At 35.8% G+C, this 17592-nt stretch overlaps 1 protein-coding gene across 1 annotated transcript in view; it reads right to left on the minus strand.

Annotated features, from left to right (window-relative positions):
• Positions 1–17592, minus strand: part of LOC100877877 (sodium- and chloride-dependent glycine transporter 1) — a 40283-nt gene that overhangs the window by 10972 nt on the left and 11719 nt on the right. Inside the window, exons 4-10 of the mRNA XM_003701709.3 lie at positions 15824–15982; positions 13061–13268; positions 12244–12415; positions 3524–3880; positions 2649–2858; positions 1094–1435; positions 269–503 (exon numbers count right to left, since the gene is read on the minus strand). Coding sequence (XP_003701757.1) covers positions 269–503; positions 1094–1435; positions 2649–2858; positions 3524–3880; positions 12244–12415; positions 13061–13268; positions 15824–15982 — 1683 coding nt within the window. The remainder of the gene's footprint in view (positions 1–268; positions 504–1093; positions 1436–2648; positions 2859–3523; positions 3881–12243; positions 12416–13060; positions 13269–15823; positions 15983–17592) is intronic.

Here is a 17592-nt window from a genome sequence, read left to right on the forward strand (position 1 = left end):
AAGTTTTATTATATTCCCGAGTTTGTCATATATCGACAGCTTAAAACGATATATCGAGTAACCATCATGGCGTTTATTATATCTAGATTAATTATCCATCGGTCGAGTTAAATCCGATTACAACCGAGGATGATGAGCTTGAAATTGCACCCTCGAACGAGAGATCTGGCTAGCTATACACAGCACGTATTTAATATAGAAATACAGGTTCGAACGTACGATGGTGTTTAGTTGCACGCGACTGAAGCTTAATTAAGTTTCTGATTACCTGGTGACGGTGTGTGAGTGAGAGTTCTCGACGGAGTCGAGGGATTTCGAGCAGCGGGACCCCAGTCGGAAGTTGGCTGCAGAAGCATCTTCGCGCGCCACCAAACACTTTTGCTCTTGCTCTTCTTCGTTTTTCCTTTTCCCGGTCTTTGGGATGAAGGTCTGCTGTCTAGGTCGTCGTCGTCGTCGTCGTCGTCGTCGTAGGCTGATCGACGACGTGGGTCTCTTAATTGGTTCTGTAATCAACATTTAATTTTAATTACTTGATCTGTCACTTCTTTTATAGATAATTGTTGATTCAACGTTAGTTCAATTGACAAATGTTGAAATTTTAGGTATATCTTGAATAGCGATCATTATGTAGATTATGGGATTGGTCTCGTAATTTTGTAGTGAAAATATTTAGGTTTAATAATTAAATTAAATAAGTAAGGTTTGGGAGATTTGAACCAATGTGCGTCACAACTGTAAATTCTTCAACAATCAAATATTCAAACTTCTACTTCTCAAATTAGTATAAAAAACTCTGTAAAATATTGTACTTATGGCTTGTGCCTATGAAAATTGTTATGGGTCCTAAAAGTCATATTCTGACATTGAACCAATACGCCATAAACAGTATATCTGACTCAATATACCATAAATCAAGATGTAAGACCCTAACATTTCAACACAACTTAATTTCGCTAAATCGTTTCATTATTAAAATCCAAAAATTTTGTTGGATTTATCAAATTATAAAAATTTTAGTAACTTGTCAAATTATTAAGAAACCACAGAAAATTAGAAATTTTCTAAATAATTGTTAAAAGCGTAAATTACTTACGATGGCCAATCCAACGATGACCAGAATGGGTATCATACCGACGACCCATCCAACGACGTCCGCCCATTTTGGATACACGTATCCTCCATATTTGAGGGGTTCATATTCGACCCAATTGAAGAAGAGGATGAAGAACAACGTGGCAGGAGTAATGACCTTCCACATCCACGTCCAGAAAAACCTCCACAGACGACTACGTGGTCCAATCATCTGTTGAACGTCGTCGAGGAAACGATCTGCACCGTAGATCCAGGCAACTAGGATACATTCGCCTATGGCGATCAGTAGGACTGACCAGTTGGCTGCGTATTTGTCCATCAGTTGTAGCCAGTACATTCCAGCCTAATGGATTGAACTGTGTTTTAGAGGTAGTAGGTGGGGAAACTATTTGCAAATTCTATTTTTTATTTGCTTATATTCTCAAGTTTTTACGTTTGCTAATTAATATATTCCCAAATTTGCACATTTCTAGGTCCTTATATTGTCAAGTCGATATATTCTTCAATTTCCACATTCTAAAATTTTCACATTCCCAAATTCCCATGTTCCAAAATTTTCACATTCGGAATATTCCACGTTCCCAAATTTCTACATTCTCAAATCCCCACTTTCCCAATTCCCTACATTCCCAAATTTCTACATTCCCAAATTCCTACTTTCCCAATTCCTTACATTCCCAAATTCCTACTTTCTCAATTCCCTACATTTCCTAATTCCCACTTTCCCAAATCCCTACATTCCCCAATTTCCACATTTTCAAATTCCCACATTCCCAAATTCCTACATTCCCCAATTTCCACATTCCCAAATTCCTAAATTCCCCAATTTCCACATTTTCAAATTCCCACTTGCCCAAATCCCTATATGTCCCAATTTCTACGTTCCCAAATCCCCACTTTCCCAATTCCCTACATTCCCAAATTTCTACATTCCCAAATTCCTACTTTCCCAATTCTCTACATTCCCCAATTTCCACATTCCCCAATTTCCACATTCCCCAATTCCCACTTTCCCAAATCCCTACATTCCCCAATTTCTACATTTCCAAATTCCCACTTTTCCAAATTCTCACTTTTCCAAATCCCTACATTGCCCAATTCCAACATTCTCAACTCTGATATTCTCCAAATCCCACATACCCAGGTCCCTACTTTGCTAATTCCCACTTCCCCACATCTCCATAACCCCTTTGAATTTGAAATTTCCAAATTCACAAATCCCCACATTGCCAAATTCCAAACTTTCCAAATTGTCAAATTTCCAAATGTAAAAAATATTAAACTCCTAAACTTTATTCAAACGCAACCAGGCTTTTTCTCAAATGTACATCTAAGGTTACGAAACTACACGGCCTATAAGTTACGAATCAAAAGCAACACAAACCCTATTGTACCATTCACCAACTCACCAGACGCGCACAAGTAATAGAAATAGTAAAAATCAATATTGTGAACTTATGTACATCCACAGAATAACTCGTAGTTCTTTAAAAACTTGAAATATCAAACAAAAATTGTCTAAAGTATAGTTTTTCTTTTTTTCTCAATAAACTTACGTTGGTAGTGAAAATGATCCCACCGCAATATCCGAACACGGCCGCCGCAAGGACGACCCAGATTTTATAGTTCCTCAGTGCCGGAAAAGCATCAAGAATTGCCGTGGTGACGGTTTCCATCAATGCGAATTGCGAATCGAGGCCCAAGCTCAGAAGCATCACGAAGAATAGCAGTGACCAGACTGGCGCCACCGGTAATCGAGCTACCACCTGTTTATTTTTAAACAAATCGCTCTAAGAAACAATTTAATCATTCACGACAATTCATAGAAATTAACAATTAAATTAACAAGTTATAGAAATAACCATTCATGAAATTAATTTTTCATATACCAAAATCATTCACAACAATTAATAGAAATTAACAATTTAAATGAACACTTCATAGAAATAATAATTCATGAAATTAACTTTACATGTATCAAATTCTTAATTTTTAATTGTCGAACTGTCTGTAATAATAGTTACTGGAAAATGTCTATGATTTAACCTTTTAACACTTTGAGTGTCGATCTAAAATGAAATAAAATCTTTTCTGTAACTTTATTTTTGATAAATTTAACATAGACAGTTTTTGTAGTATTCAACCCTTGTTTACTGAACAAGTTTTTACTTCGTGAATGTAACAACAATATAATAACTTAATAACAAATTAAAGTTACATTTGTAATTTTACAGAACGTGATATTAATGTATTCAGGAGTGTCAAGAAACATCAAGAGGTAAAACAATTTACAAAGATGAAAAATAAAAGAATAACAAAAAATTGTGAGATGATCCAATTTCTCATATGATGTTTTATTCTCATTTTCAAAAAAAAAAAAAATGTTATCCCATCACTTCCCACTTTCTATTGACCTTGTATCTTTACTCACTTCGGGATACACGATGAACGCCAATCCAGCACCCTGATCAACGACAGAGGCGACCGGAACATCAAGTTCATGGGCCAAGAATCCGATCACAGAGAAGATGACGAAACCGGCGAAAAAAGACGTGCCGATGTTACTGACCGCGACGATCAGTGAGTCCTTGTAACAATTGTTGGTGAACTTGTTGTAGGAGCTTAGAGTGATTAGACCGCCCCAAGCTGGGCTCAGAGCAAAGAAGATTTGTACCGCAGCGTCGCCCCACACTTTCGCGGACATTAGTCTTTTCCAATCGGGCGTCAGGTAAAAGAGAATGCCCTCCTTGGCACCAGGCAGCTGAATGCCCCGGATAAAAAGAACGATCTGCAATTTCATGTCACGATTTCAGTTTCTCTCTAAAGTTTTACTGGAGATTGGTGATTGGGAGTTGAAGAGTTGGACTGTAAAATAGTATGAAGCTTGAAATAATATTATTTGTGTGAAGCTTCAATAGTAGTCATCAGTTAGATAAATGTTAATTAATTATACTAATAAAATCAACTATATTAATTGAATTTAACGGAAAAGACACGTGGCGCCGTCCTGTGGCAGTGTGGAGAACTAATGAAACTACAGTTTCAAAAACGTGTAGTTCACCCTGTAAATTTTAATTTTTAACAAAATAATGAAATACAATAATTAATTTATATAATAATGAGTTACAATAAAATATATCGTAATATATTAATTAACAATAATTTTGCAACATATCTGCCAGAGTAAGTTAATAAAAACGATGAATTTAAATAGTTACAATTTTATAAATAACTAAAAAATTATTAATTACAATAAAATATATCGTAATATATTAACAATAATTTTGCAACATATCTGCAAGAGTAAATTAATAAAAATAATAAATTTAAATACAACAATAAATTTGTTAATAAACAATCGAAAAATATAGAATTATAACAAAATTAATGTTGGAATAATTATACGACGTCCAATGAGAGTGGTTGCACCCTATTGGTGGATTACATAATGTCTAATTGGCCACTGTAAACTACCAATCACTTATTACACTCGAAAAGGTCGAATTTGATCTATTGGTGGACTATACGGTGTCTAATTGGCTGTTGTTAACTACCAATAACTTTTGCAGTAGAGGGAGGTCGAATGCTCTCAGTTGTATTTTGGAAATCGAGGAGGTCGGACTACCCTGTCAACACTTACCGGTACGAGTCAAGGATTTACTTAATTGATACTGTGCTTGTCCCAATGTTACCTAATGTGCTTTAATAAGTGTTTAGTGTGCTTTAATAAATATTTTTTATTAAATATGGGGGTGTATTAATAAAATTTATGGTGTGATTCTACAAGTGTCAGTGACTTTACTAGTGTGTTTCCTTAAGTGATTGTGCATGTGTATACGGATTTATTACTGTGTTTTATGGTGCGGTTATTTGAATGTTTTATTAATTTTTTACTGTTTCAATGTATTTTGTGGAGTGATTATTTAAGTGCTTTTACAAACTGTTATTGGGTGTTGGTGTACTTTATGCAATGATTATTTAAGTGCTTTAGTGTATTATGTAGAGTGGTTATTTAAATATTTTTACAAACTGTTACTGGTGCTTTAGTATATTATGTAGAGTGGTTATTTAAATATTTTTACAAACTGTTACTGGTGCTTTAGTATATTATGTAGAGTGGTTATTTAAACATTTTAACAAACTGTTACTGATATTTTAGTGTATTTTATGTAGTGGTTATTTAAGTGTCTTGCATACTTGTACAACTGTTTTAGTGTGTTGTTGCATGTAGTTATTTATGTGTTTCGGTATAAATTTGCAAACGTTTTAACACATTCCATACAATAATTATCCAAGCAATTTGACATAACTTTTCAAATATTTTATCAAGTTTCACTGTGTTACTATACGTTTTGATACATGTTTGCAAATTTATTACCGGTGTTTGTAATGGACTGCATGCATGCTCAAAGTCACAAAAACTTGTTCACTGTTTGCGTTCAAAAAATGTGTACTTTACTCGAAATACAAATTGATATACAGTTGCTAAATTGTTGTCCTGCTATGATTACAGAAGGCCATCCAATCCAATGGACAAACTACCAAATCCAAAAAGCAATCCAAAGCAGTCCAAAGCAGTTCAAACGCAGCCAACAACGCTAAAATGATCGCAGTGATGCAAGACAGCGAACGGTGAGTCGCATGCTTTACGGTTCCTCCGGTTCCCATCATGTCGTAGGACGAATGGTCCGAAGCGACACGGGAACTGGTTGTATTTTATATTTTTGAGCGAGCATAGTGACCACGACTGTACGATCGTGCAAAATTCGTACACACTGTTTATTTCATTTATTAGCTCAGGTTAGGGTTTTCTTGTACATCGCGTTTTAACTTCTTTTCAATTCAAAATTAAAATTAGTACATAGAAGTCGGATAACCCTCCGATTTCACAGTACTTTTCGAGTCATTTTCATAAAGTTATCGAGTCACTTTCAATTTTTACGTACGCGTGAAAATTTTTTAAATACATATGTACAAGAAAGTATCGCGAGAAACAGATTTTGATATCAAAGTTATTTACGAATGTTTGAGTCATTTAGAAATTTACTTTGATATCATAAATCTGTTAAAAATGAAACAATCGTATACTTAGATTTTTGCAAAGTGATCTTCCATTTTCCATTTTGAAAATTTCTTAAAGTTAGAGTCAATTTTTGCTGGAAGACACTTTATTAGCATGTTTCTAATCAAGTTTTTTAGCTCAGGATTTTCAGCACACATGAAGAAAACTGGTAGGTGAAAATACATGTGGCCGTGTTCATTTTTATGCTCTATACTCATGCGCGTGCTTAGATGCTACTCTCATGGGTTAGAGCAGGTGGACACGGTTTAGTTTTAAGATGTTTGGCGATCGACAAATTGACAGTGAATTATCGACACAAGTTACACGTGTGTGTGTGGTTAGGTCGTGGACCTTGTGTCGATTAAACTATAGATTCACTTTTTAAATTTTGCAAAATTCTATTTGAAAATGCATACAAAATGCAAGTCGAGTCATTTGAAAATGCATACAAAATGCAAGTAGAGTCATTTGAAAATTACATAAAGTAAATAAATTAGAAAATTCTATTAGTACTTTAAATTATTCCATGTACATATTACATTGAATATTTGAAAGAGTATGAAAATGAAATATGTATGTTCACTGTCGATTGTCGGTCGATTTCAGCAAAAAGGTATGAACTTAGAGTGTGAATGTAGTATTGAACTCGGGTGTCGGAGACGTCCCGGGACGTACTCCCTAGGATTAGGCTTATTTGCACCCGGGTGGTATGTGTGAGAACCGTGGAGTGTGTTTTTGTGAGAATGGACTTTGCAATTTTTTAAATATAGCGATAGGTAGGCAGGTAGCTTACTTCTGGTGTGAATGAGTTAGTTTTAAGTAGGTAGGGCCAGAGCAAGCTTTCACGTTTCTCTGTCCTCCTTTCTCACACGTGAGATGCTTGCATCTGGGGGGTTCACGAAAAATCGAGAAGAGAAAAATTAAATATGAATATATTTAATATCTCTTGAACTCGATTGTTCGTTCAGGCCAGGCCTTTTAGTTTGTAAGTCGCAGTCGGGTTCTAGATCCGACTGCAAAAATGAAGTATACAGTGAAGTGAAATGCAGTGAAATAAAATATTCTGCTCGGACATTCTTTTACGGACAGCGCGTTCTAAGAATCGCTGTTCGTATTTTTATTTTGAGTAATTATTTTTCTTACCAAACTAACTTATATTACATAAAATTTTGATTTTGTTATCGATCGAAATAAATGGATAGTGGTGCAATTTTATTTTTATAAAATTGTCTGCTATCCGTTTATGGAGATTGATAGTAAAATTGAGAATTTATGTAATTGAAAAATAAGAATGTCCGAGTTACCGTAAAATTTCGCGAGTGATTTTTCGTGAGGCTATGCCGAAGAGAGAAGAGGCTATATGCCGAAGAGCCCCGGCAAAGTTGCCAAAGAAGAGGGGAACTATCAATGGCTGTCCATCTTAGGATGGAGAGTCATTTTGTCACTATGCTCGCTAATTATTTTTTTGTATTTTGCATGTATTTTTTTGAACGATACAAAATGTATCGTTTTGCTCAAATTTTTACGAGCAAAGCCACCCGCGATTTTTATGCCCGCCCAATTAAATTTCGAGATTAAAGATTTTTGCATAACTTCGCGATTAAATTTTGAGATTAGAGATTTTTGTATCCCTTCGCGATTCGAGATTTTTATGCCCGCCCAATTAAATTTCGAGATTAGAGATTTTTGCATCCCTTCGCGATTACGTTTCGAAATTAGAGATTTTTGCATCACTTCGCGATTACAGTACGAAATTAGAGATTTTTGCATCCCTTTACGATTACAGTACGAAATTAGAGATTTTTGCATCCCTTCACGATTAAATTACGAAATTAAAAATTTTTATATCCCTTCGCAATTAAATTACGAAATTAAAAATTTTTGAATCCCTTCACGATTAAATTTCGAGCTTCGAAATTTTTATATCCCTTCGCGATTTTATCTCGAGCTTCTCGAGATTTGTATATCCCTTCGCGATTTTAATTTCCCCGAATTTTATGTGTTAATTATTTTTCTCTGTTTCAGGAATTGATTTTGAACAAATTGTTTTATTGTTGATTGATTTTAAATTCGAATTTTTCATTGTGTTTTTTTGTTTCTCGATAGGGTTGTTTCACATCTTCTTGTACAATTTTATTGGTTAATAAAATTTTGTATGTTTCAGATTTTATTTTTTGGTAAGTTATTTTCAGTGCATTAATTTTAAGTTAATTCCGAGCTGTGGGAGGAAGGGTGGGCTCGGGCGCAGGTTTTTCGTCACCACAAGTGACGAAAAACCTGCGCACATTGTAAGTACCTCTTATTCTAATTTGCACTCATCTTTGTCAATTTTTAAACTTACATATTAAACTGTAGTAATAATTTGTCTCTATTTCTCAATTTCCACAAACTTAAAAGAAAGTTCTTCCAACTTTCTTTCTTATCTTCTTGCAATTTTTACAAAGGTTTATATGCGAGTGCAATTTTAGAATAAGAGGTACATGTAGGGCATTTAGAATGTACTACAGTATGTGTGATTTTTATTTTAAGTAAGTAATGTTTCATATGTGTCTAATTATATTTTTATGTTTCAGATTTTTATTTTAAGTAAATAATTCAATTTTTCTTATGTGTCTTAATAATATTTGTCTGTTTCAGGTTTTAATCGAGTCGATTCAAGGTTTATTTTAATTTTATTCTGAAAATGTTAATATAAATTTAAATGTTAGCAGGAATTGTGCATGCCTAAACACTACAATGTTACTAATCTTGTGATTGCTTCCCTGTTTCCTCTTTTTATTGTTACACCTATTTACTCTATAGGTAATAGGTCATCATTGAAGACGTCAATCATCGAGGGATCATCGTGGGATCATCGAGGGATGCGTGCGTTAGTTTTAAGCTAATTTTATGCGTGCGTTAGTTTTAAGCTAATTGTATGCGTGCATTAATTCTAAGTTAAGTGTGCTCGTGGGCGGGGCGGGTGGGTCCTTGTAAGTGCCTCTCATTCTAAATTGCACTCATCTTCTCAATTCTGAAACTTTGTACGCGTTAGCTTGTAGCATACCCACTTATTTTTTGTCAATCGTTCTGCGCCCAAGTGGATCATTGGGGGTTCATAGCGCTGTGAACACGCGGTAGAGGTGAGCTGCAAGTGCCGGTGTAGCGCGAGTGATATTCTTTGCCCGGCGGGGCCGAACGGGGGGAGCACCTCTCATAGCATGATGTGCCCCCCCGATCTGCCGCCATACTGCCAAGGGGCATCACGGTAAGGGTGTCCTCTGTATAAGTCGCCCGCGCGTCAGAAATGGGAAACCCTCCGCCAACTGGGGTGTATCACTCGTTCTTACCAAAGGTATCTTCGGTTCATCTTTGCCGTCGTGGTTCACGTAAGCCACTATGGACTACCCTTTGACCCATGGAAAGCAAGGTTCGCTTGGCGAGAAATAATGGTCCCCTTTTTTCACAGAAAGTTCTTCTAACTTTCTTTTCTTTTAGTAGAAAGTTCTTCTAACTTTCTTCTCTTTTAGTAGAAAGTTCTTCTAACTTTCTTTTTTGCCCCTTTGCTTTTTCACTTCGTCATAGATTATTTGAGTGCAATCTTAGAATGAGAGGTACCGTGCGGCGTTTAGAATAAGTTAAGCGTATGCGTGGGATCCTATGCAATTAGTATTAAGTTAATGTATGTGCGTATGTGTGTGTGTGATACAAGCTCTTTACTGGATTGTGGTAAAGAACTTGTATATGCGAGCCTATGAGCTAAGTAGAGTCAGAACTCATTTATCCTTCCGATAAATGAGCGATTTGCAAATGGAGGGTGGTAGGGATTTGGAGTTAGGGTGGGTCACTATCGTAGCCACCTCCACGTGGTGTGACCTGGTAATTGGTATAGTTCTTTGAAGACTTTAAAAAATCTTTAGAGAACTATACCGAGCTAAGAGCTACAATTAGAGTTTAAGTTGTAATTTTACTTATAATATAATATATGTATGTATACACGATAATGAGTATGCAAAATCGTTAATTACTCGCTTTCCGAGCACAGTTTATGAACTTTTATGATTAAAGAATGGTCAGCAATGCATTATTTACATGGTTCGATCATAAAAATTCATAAATAATGTTCGGGTAATGAATAATTAATTATTTTGTATCAGCAATGCGATACGTACATGAGCCGCATATGTCAATTCTATTGCACATGCAAAGCGCAATATTTCGGCACTTTGACGACGTAGTATAGTTCCTGAGTGATTTAGAAACAAATTTCTATTAGGGTTTGATGCGTTTTGATGCCTAATAAAGCCAGGAAATCAATTTTTGTCGAATTCGGTTCAAAACTGTACAGGTGGCACCATCTACCGGCGAGTGGCGGAACTACGAAAAAATAAAATTTCGATTTTCTCGAAAACTAGGAACTTTTCCGAAATTCTGAGATATACAAATTGTTCCTTGTCGCCTACGGAAACGAATGAATGTAATTATAGCCCGCTAGGACCATTATTAAAGAAAATAGAAAAATAGCCCATTTCATGGACTAAAAAATTGGCGTCCATCTAGCGGTGAAAGTTGGAACTACAAAAATATAAAAATGCGATTTTCTCGAAAATTAGCGAACTTTGAGTACCTCTGAGGCTCAGAAAGTGTTATGTGATCGCATTAGAAGCATGATAAAGCAATAGAAGTTTCCTGAAAGCTTTAATAAAGAAAATTAAAAAAATGTCATTTTATGGAGAAAATTTGTGGCGCCGTCTAGCGGCGAAACAGCGAACTAAACTGAAAAAACGTATGTCGGAACACGCGTTAAGGGTTCAAATAAAAATTAATTTTCTGGGCTTAATAGGCAAAAAAATGAATAACATATTCAACAAAAATTGCTTTAAAATGTCTAAAGAAGCATACTACGCCGTCGAAGTTGCGAAATATTACTTTTTATATTTTTCCTTAACGCCTGTTCGGACATACGCTTTTTCAGTTTAGTTCGCGGTTCTGCCGCTAGATGGCGCCACAAATTTTCTCCATAAAATGACATTTTTTTTATTTTCTTTATTAAAGCTTTCAGGAAACTTCTATTGCTTTATTATGCTTCTAATGCGATCACATAACACTTTCTGAGCGTCAGAGGTACTCAAAGTTCGCTAATTTTCGAGAAAATCGCATTTTTATATTTTTGTAGTTCCAACTTTCACCGCTAGATGGACGCCAATTTTTTAGTCCATGAAATGGGCTATTTTTCTATTTTCTTTAATAATGGTCCTAGCGGGCTATAATTACATTCATTCGATTCCGTAGGCGACAAGGAACAATTTGAATATCTCAGAATTTCGGAGAAATTCCTAGTTTTCGAGAAAATCGAAATTTTAGTTTTTCGTAATTCCGCCGCTCGCCGCTAGATGGCGCCACCTGTACCGTTTTGGACCAAATTCGACAAAAATTGATTTTCTGGCTTTATTAGGCATCAAAATACATCAAACCCTAATAGAAATTTGTTTCTAAATGCCTCAAGAACCATACTACGTCGTCAAAGTGCCGAAATATTCATTTTTTTATTTTCCTTGTATGCATGTTCGGACCCTCACATTTTAGGATCAGTTTTTTAGGTGATTATTTGTTCGTGGCAAGTCCGATTTAAAATTCTTTTTTCTATGTCTATCTGGATGTACATACGCATGTGCGTTCAAAATTTGATGAGAATTGGTTGAGTGGTGCAAAAGAAAAACACAGACAAAGAAGTTGCAAAGCCAAGTATAAGAGCTTCACTCGCCTTCGGCTCGCTCGCTCAATAAATTATTTATTCGGATAAATTTAAATATTTAGGGAATGGTAGACTCTCATTATATTGTCGGGTAAGTGAGCAGTACTCTTGCATGGTTTTGTATGGGTGGCCCCAATATTTCAGTGAATGAAGTTTTATGACAATTGCAAAAGTGATAATAAAATGTTATACTGTCACATATTTCCGTACGTTATATTTTCACATGTAGTATTGACTACGCGTTATATTTTCACATGTAGTATTGACTACGCGTTGCATTTTCACATGTGGTATTGTCTACACATCCTATTTTCTCGTGTGATATGGACAATATTGATTAATATTCGAAACTCACCAAAACGAAGTATGGGAAGAGAGCAGTGAAGTACACAACCTTTCCCGAGCTTTGAACACCTTTGCTCAGACAGAGGAAGACGATGACCCATGCTAACAGGAGGTTCACTGCCATCGAGGGTCGAATAGAACCAGTTTCCTCGATTCCGCTACTCATTCCCAACACGTGATTGCTGTATCAAACAGAATTTTTAGTCTTGTGATTGAAATTGGGAAATTGGAAAATTCGACAAGTGGAAAATTGGAAAATTGGTAAATTGGAAAAGTGGAAAATTGGGAAATGGGAAAATTTTGAAATTGGGAAATTAAGAAATTATGAAATTGGGAAATTAAGAAATTAAGTAATTATGAAATTGGGAAATTAGAAAATTGGGAAAGTGGAAAATTAGGAAATTGGGAAATTGGGAAATGGGGAAATTAGGAAATTGAGAAATTGGGAAATTGGGAAATTGGGAAATTGGGAAATTGGGAAATTGGGAAATTGGGAAATTGGGAAATTGGGAAATTGGGGAATTGGGAAATTGAGAAATTATGAAATTGGAATATTAGGAAATGGGGAAATTAGAAAATTGGGAAATTGGGAAATGGGGAAATTAGGAAATTGAGAAATTGGGAAATTGGGAAATTGAGAAATTTAGAAATTATGAAATTGGAATTTTAGGAAATGGGGAAATTAGAAAATTGGGAAAGTGGAAAATTGGAAAATTAGGAAACTGGGAAATTATGAAATTGTAAAATAGGGAAATTGGAAAATTGAGAAATTAGAATATTGGGAAATTAGAAAATTATGCAAGAATTTAAACAACTTGACAACCTACTTGAAATATTCTTCAGCTGGTGGTCTTCTAAGGGCACTGGTGATATTTTCGATGGTCAGACCCATGGAGGCCATCTGGGTAGAGTTCAAGCATTTTCTTTTGAAGTAACTCATATTTTGAGATGCACACGCTTCGGCAGCTTCTGGCATGAAGCAGTCCTCGGTGCTCCATGGTGACTCACATTTGCTCCACGGTAATTTACCAACCCCTACGGCGATCATAACATACCTTTGACCAGATGTATCAGACCATTTTATACGTATTGCCAAATATGTACACACAGTAGCTCAATATCATCTAACGAGATTCAATGATAACCTTAATTACATTGAAACTACATTTTAAAATAAAAGGTTAAAGTACAACAGTCAGCTTTAAACATTAAATTAAAAAATATAAAATCCAAAATAAAATTCATTTTAATAACAAACATTTGAATAATATTTTAATATAATCTTCTGATGTATGTAATCATTTTATACATATTGCCAAATATACACACAGTAACTTAATATCATCCAATAAAATTCAGTAGCAGCCTTAATTACATTGAAACTACATTTTAAAATAAAATATGAAGAGTACAATTAATTGCAAACATCAAGTTAAAAAATAAAATCTAAAGTCCAGAATAAAAATCATTTCAATAAAAAGCAGCTGAATATTTTAATATAATCTTCCAAGTTTAATTGCTTCAATATCAACAGCGCATTTGATTATTGTAATATTATCTGCGAACAAACATTCTGCATGAAAATTAAATGAACCCTCGAAACCTACGCAGCTCGCAAAATAATTAACCGTTGTACATAATTTTCTAATCGATAATGATTAACGTGAACAGTATTGCCCCAGTTAAAACGCATCAACCTAATCGTTCGATTCGAAAACACCACGTATTATTTCTTCCACGTTAATGCTCTTCTTAACCCGAATTCTTTATTGCCCGCGATCGAACGTAAAGCTCGGGGTTACGTAACAGCACGATATTACTCGAGTGCGAGCTATAACCACGAATCTAAAGCCATTCTGTCGATGCGCAAAAATTGTGCTCGATAAAAAGAATCGGATGCTTGATCGTTCAAACGAAGTGGGTCATCGAGTTTGTCGCTACGTTTCTCTCGTGACAGAGTGAGACACAGTTGAGCACTTCATATGTCCCGGAATGACTTTTAATCTTTACATCGAACGAGCATGATTCTACGATTTAGGTCTGATTGTACAGATTTTTAGAATTTAATTGCAAAATTTGTAACTTTTTTTTAGTGATCATTCGTTAGTAATCGATTCGACGATGCGTTAGGTTCTTTACGCATTGTGATTTCAATACGTTGTATTTTCTATGCGTTGTAATTCCTACATGTGTTTTGTACGCGTTGCGTTTTCGATGCGTTGTGTTTTTGCACGTTTGTGTTCTCTACGCGTTGAATTTCCCACGTGTTGTGTTCTCTATGCGTTGAGTTTCACACGCGTTGTGTTCTCTATGCGTTGAGTTTCCCACGCGTTGTGTTCTCTACGCATTGAGTTTCCCACGCGTTGAATTTCCCACGCGTTGAATTTCCCACGCGTTGTGTTTTCTACGCGTTGAGTTTTCCACGCGTTGAGTTCTCCACGCGTTGTGTTTTCTACGCGTTGAGTTTTCCACGCGTTGAGTTCTCCACGCGTTGTGTTCTCTACGCGTTGAGTTTCCCACGCGTTGTGTTCTCTACGCGTTGAGTTTCCCACGCGTTGTGTTCCCTACGCGTTGAATTTCCCACGCATTGTGTTCTCTACGCGTTGAATTTCCCACGCGTTGTGTTCTCTACGCGTTGAATTTCCCACGCGTTGTGTTCTCTAAGCATTGAGTTTCCCACGCGTTGTGTTCTCTATGCGTTGAGTTTCCCACGCGCTGTGTTCCCTACGCGTTGAATTTCCCACGCGTTGTGTTCTCTACGCGTTGAATTTCCCACTCGTTGTGTTTTCTACGCGTTGAGTTTCCCACGCGTTGTGTTCTCTACGCGTTGAGTTTCCCACGCGTTATGTTCTCTGCGCGTTGTGTTTTCTACGCGTTGAGTTTTCCACGCGTTGTGCTCCCTGTGCGTTGTGTTCTCTACGTGTTGTTTTCTCTGCGAGTTGTATTCCCAATGCGTTGTGTTCTTTACGCGTTGAGTTCTCTGCGCGTTGTGTTCCTTACGCGTTGAGTTCCCTACGCGTTGTATTCTCTACGAGTTGTGTTCCCAATGTACTGTGTTATCAAACCATTGTATTTTCAACGCAAATGTGTTTCACTCTCAACGTGTTGTACTATTAAAAATTTCTATTTTCAATGCGGTATAGTATTAAAACATTACAATTTCGACGCTTTCTATCTTGACTTATCATATCACCATAAGTGTCACATCCTCACCATCGTAAAATACTGAAAACTGTCTACATTATCGCAATATTTGACAAGTCTAATATATTCTCAACTCTCAAAATTATCACATTATTCACATCTGTACCTATAAAAGTATAATAATCGTCTATTATATTAATAAGAATGACCTCCAAAACCTCTCATTTAACTGCAAAAATACGAAAAATATTCTACACACAATTTCAATTAAATTTTCTAATCAACATCATCAAAACGTATCAAATAATTTTCAATAATCTCAAATAATTTAAAAACGCGCAGTAAACTATTTAATTTTACATGAGGTGTCACTTATCCCAAATACTAAGAGTATAAAGGAATTTAAGCCGTGAAAGAATGCGAACGACAAGATCGATGAAGCTTACCAGCTACGGAGTCAAAGATGTAATAAATTGTCCAGGCGATGATTAAGTTGTAATAAAGCATCACCACCGAGCTGACTAACACCATTCCGTATCCCAGGCCACGCAAGAGAGGGCAGAAACGTTTGTAAGCTGCCACTGGGCCAAGGCTCGCGTACTGCCCTGGGGAGAATATTGCAAAAGTGAAAGAAAAAAGGTGAAACGGATCAATAAGCCATCGTGGCAAGTTCCCGATGCACTCGTAATTTACACCAATGCATCGAATCGTGACTGAAGCAGATATCGTGAACGGTTCACCGATCTTCGAAAAGTAATTTATTAAATTAAAGGATTCTGTCGTCGTACAGAAACGTTGTTGAAGACGTTCATTGTTTGAACAATGATAAAATGGGACAGGTAATGGGGAGTGTTATTTTATTTACCTTTTGTGTTATTTGTTTTATGGAGAGGCTATGGGGTTTGTAGTGCAATATCGAAAATTTTTTAAATTAGAATTTTGCAATTTTCAAATTTGAAACTTGGAGATTTTCGAGGTGTAAATATTAAAATTCGGATGTTTCAAGGTGTTTAATATTTTGAAGTTGTAGAATCTTAGGAGTTTTGTGAATTCTCAAATTTAGCAGTTTTTATTTTTGCAAAATCACTTTGGACACTTTGGAATTTAAAACATCCAATTTCAAAATTATAGAATTTGTAAATTGGATTCAGTATTGAACATCAGAATTGCAGAAATTTTTGCCAATTTTTAGAAGTCGCAAATTTTTTTAAATCTTCTAGGCAGTCAATCGACGCTTCTATACAGTGAATCCTGTTTGCGGCAATATAACAAGAGGTATACGAATCAACAAGACCTCACCAGGTCATTGTGGCGTACTCCAAGTAAAGCAGAACCAACGAGTAATAGCATTACGTAAGTCGGTGTAAAGAGGAACGATCGTTCATTGATCGGTCTATTTCGGTGAATTAACAAGCGTGCATAAACCTGACCTTGGCGAGGTGTAACGATAAGAACACCGTTTACATTCCTACGTCTATTTCCGTACGATTTAAAGCCATGTCAGCTTTTGTTCTTCGCTATCGTAGTAATCGAGTTCCGGTGTTTCTATTCCTAGACTACATCGTTCTGGACATCGATAATGAGTGGCGATAACGATGACGTGAATGAAATTGCTAAAAGAGCGGGAACGGATATTGTGCAGTATGTTTTTGGTATATTGCCGAGGTGATGCTTTGCTTCGATGAATCTCGAAACGTTTTTGCACGTAATCGAGGAATTTGGAAAATTAGGAAATTTGAAATTGAAAAATAGCATCATTGGAGAAATTAATTTGAATAATTGTAAAATTAAAGAGAATTGGATGTATTTGGAAAATGAAAAATAGAGATATATTATATTTGGAATTTGGAGTTATGATTTCGAATTTTGGGAAATTGAAGAATTAGGAAATTTGTGTATTGGAGAGTGTGAAGTTGAAAGATTTGTAATTATAAAATTTGATCATGTGGAAAGTTCATAAATTAGAGAAATTAGAGAAGGTTTAAATTTATAAAATTGGGAATTTGGGATTATAAAACTTGGGATGGGAAAAATTAAGAATTGGGGAAATTGGGAATTAGGAAAATGAGGAATTGGGGAAATTGGAATTGGGGAAATTGGGAATTGGGGAAATTGGGAATTGGGGAAAATGAGGAATTGGGGAAATTGGGAATTGGGGAAATTGGGAATTGGGGAAATTGGAAATTGGGGAAATTGGGAATTGGGGAAATTGGGA

Source organism: Megachile rotundata, chromosome 5 (assembly GCF_050947335.1).
Source record: "Megachile rotundata isolate GNS110a chromosome 5, iyMegRotu1, whole genome shotgun sequence".
Taxonomy (NCBI): Eukaryota; Metazoa; Arthropoda; class Insecta; order Hymenoptera; family Megachilidae; genus Megachile; species Megachile rotundata.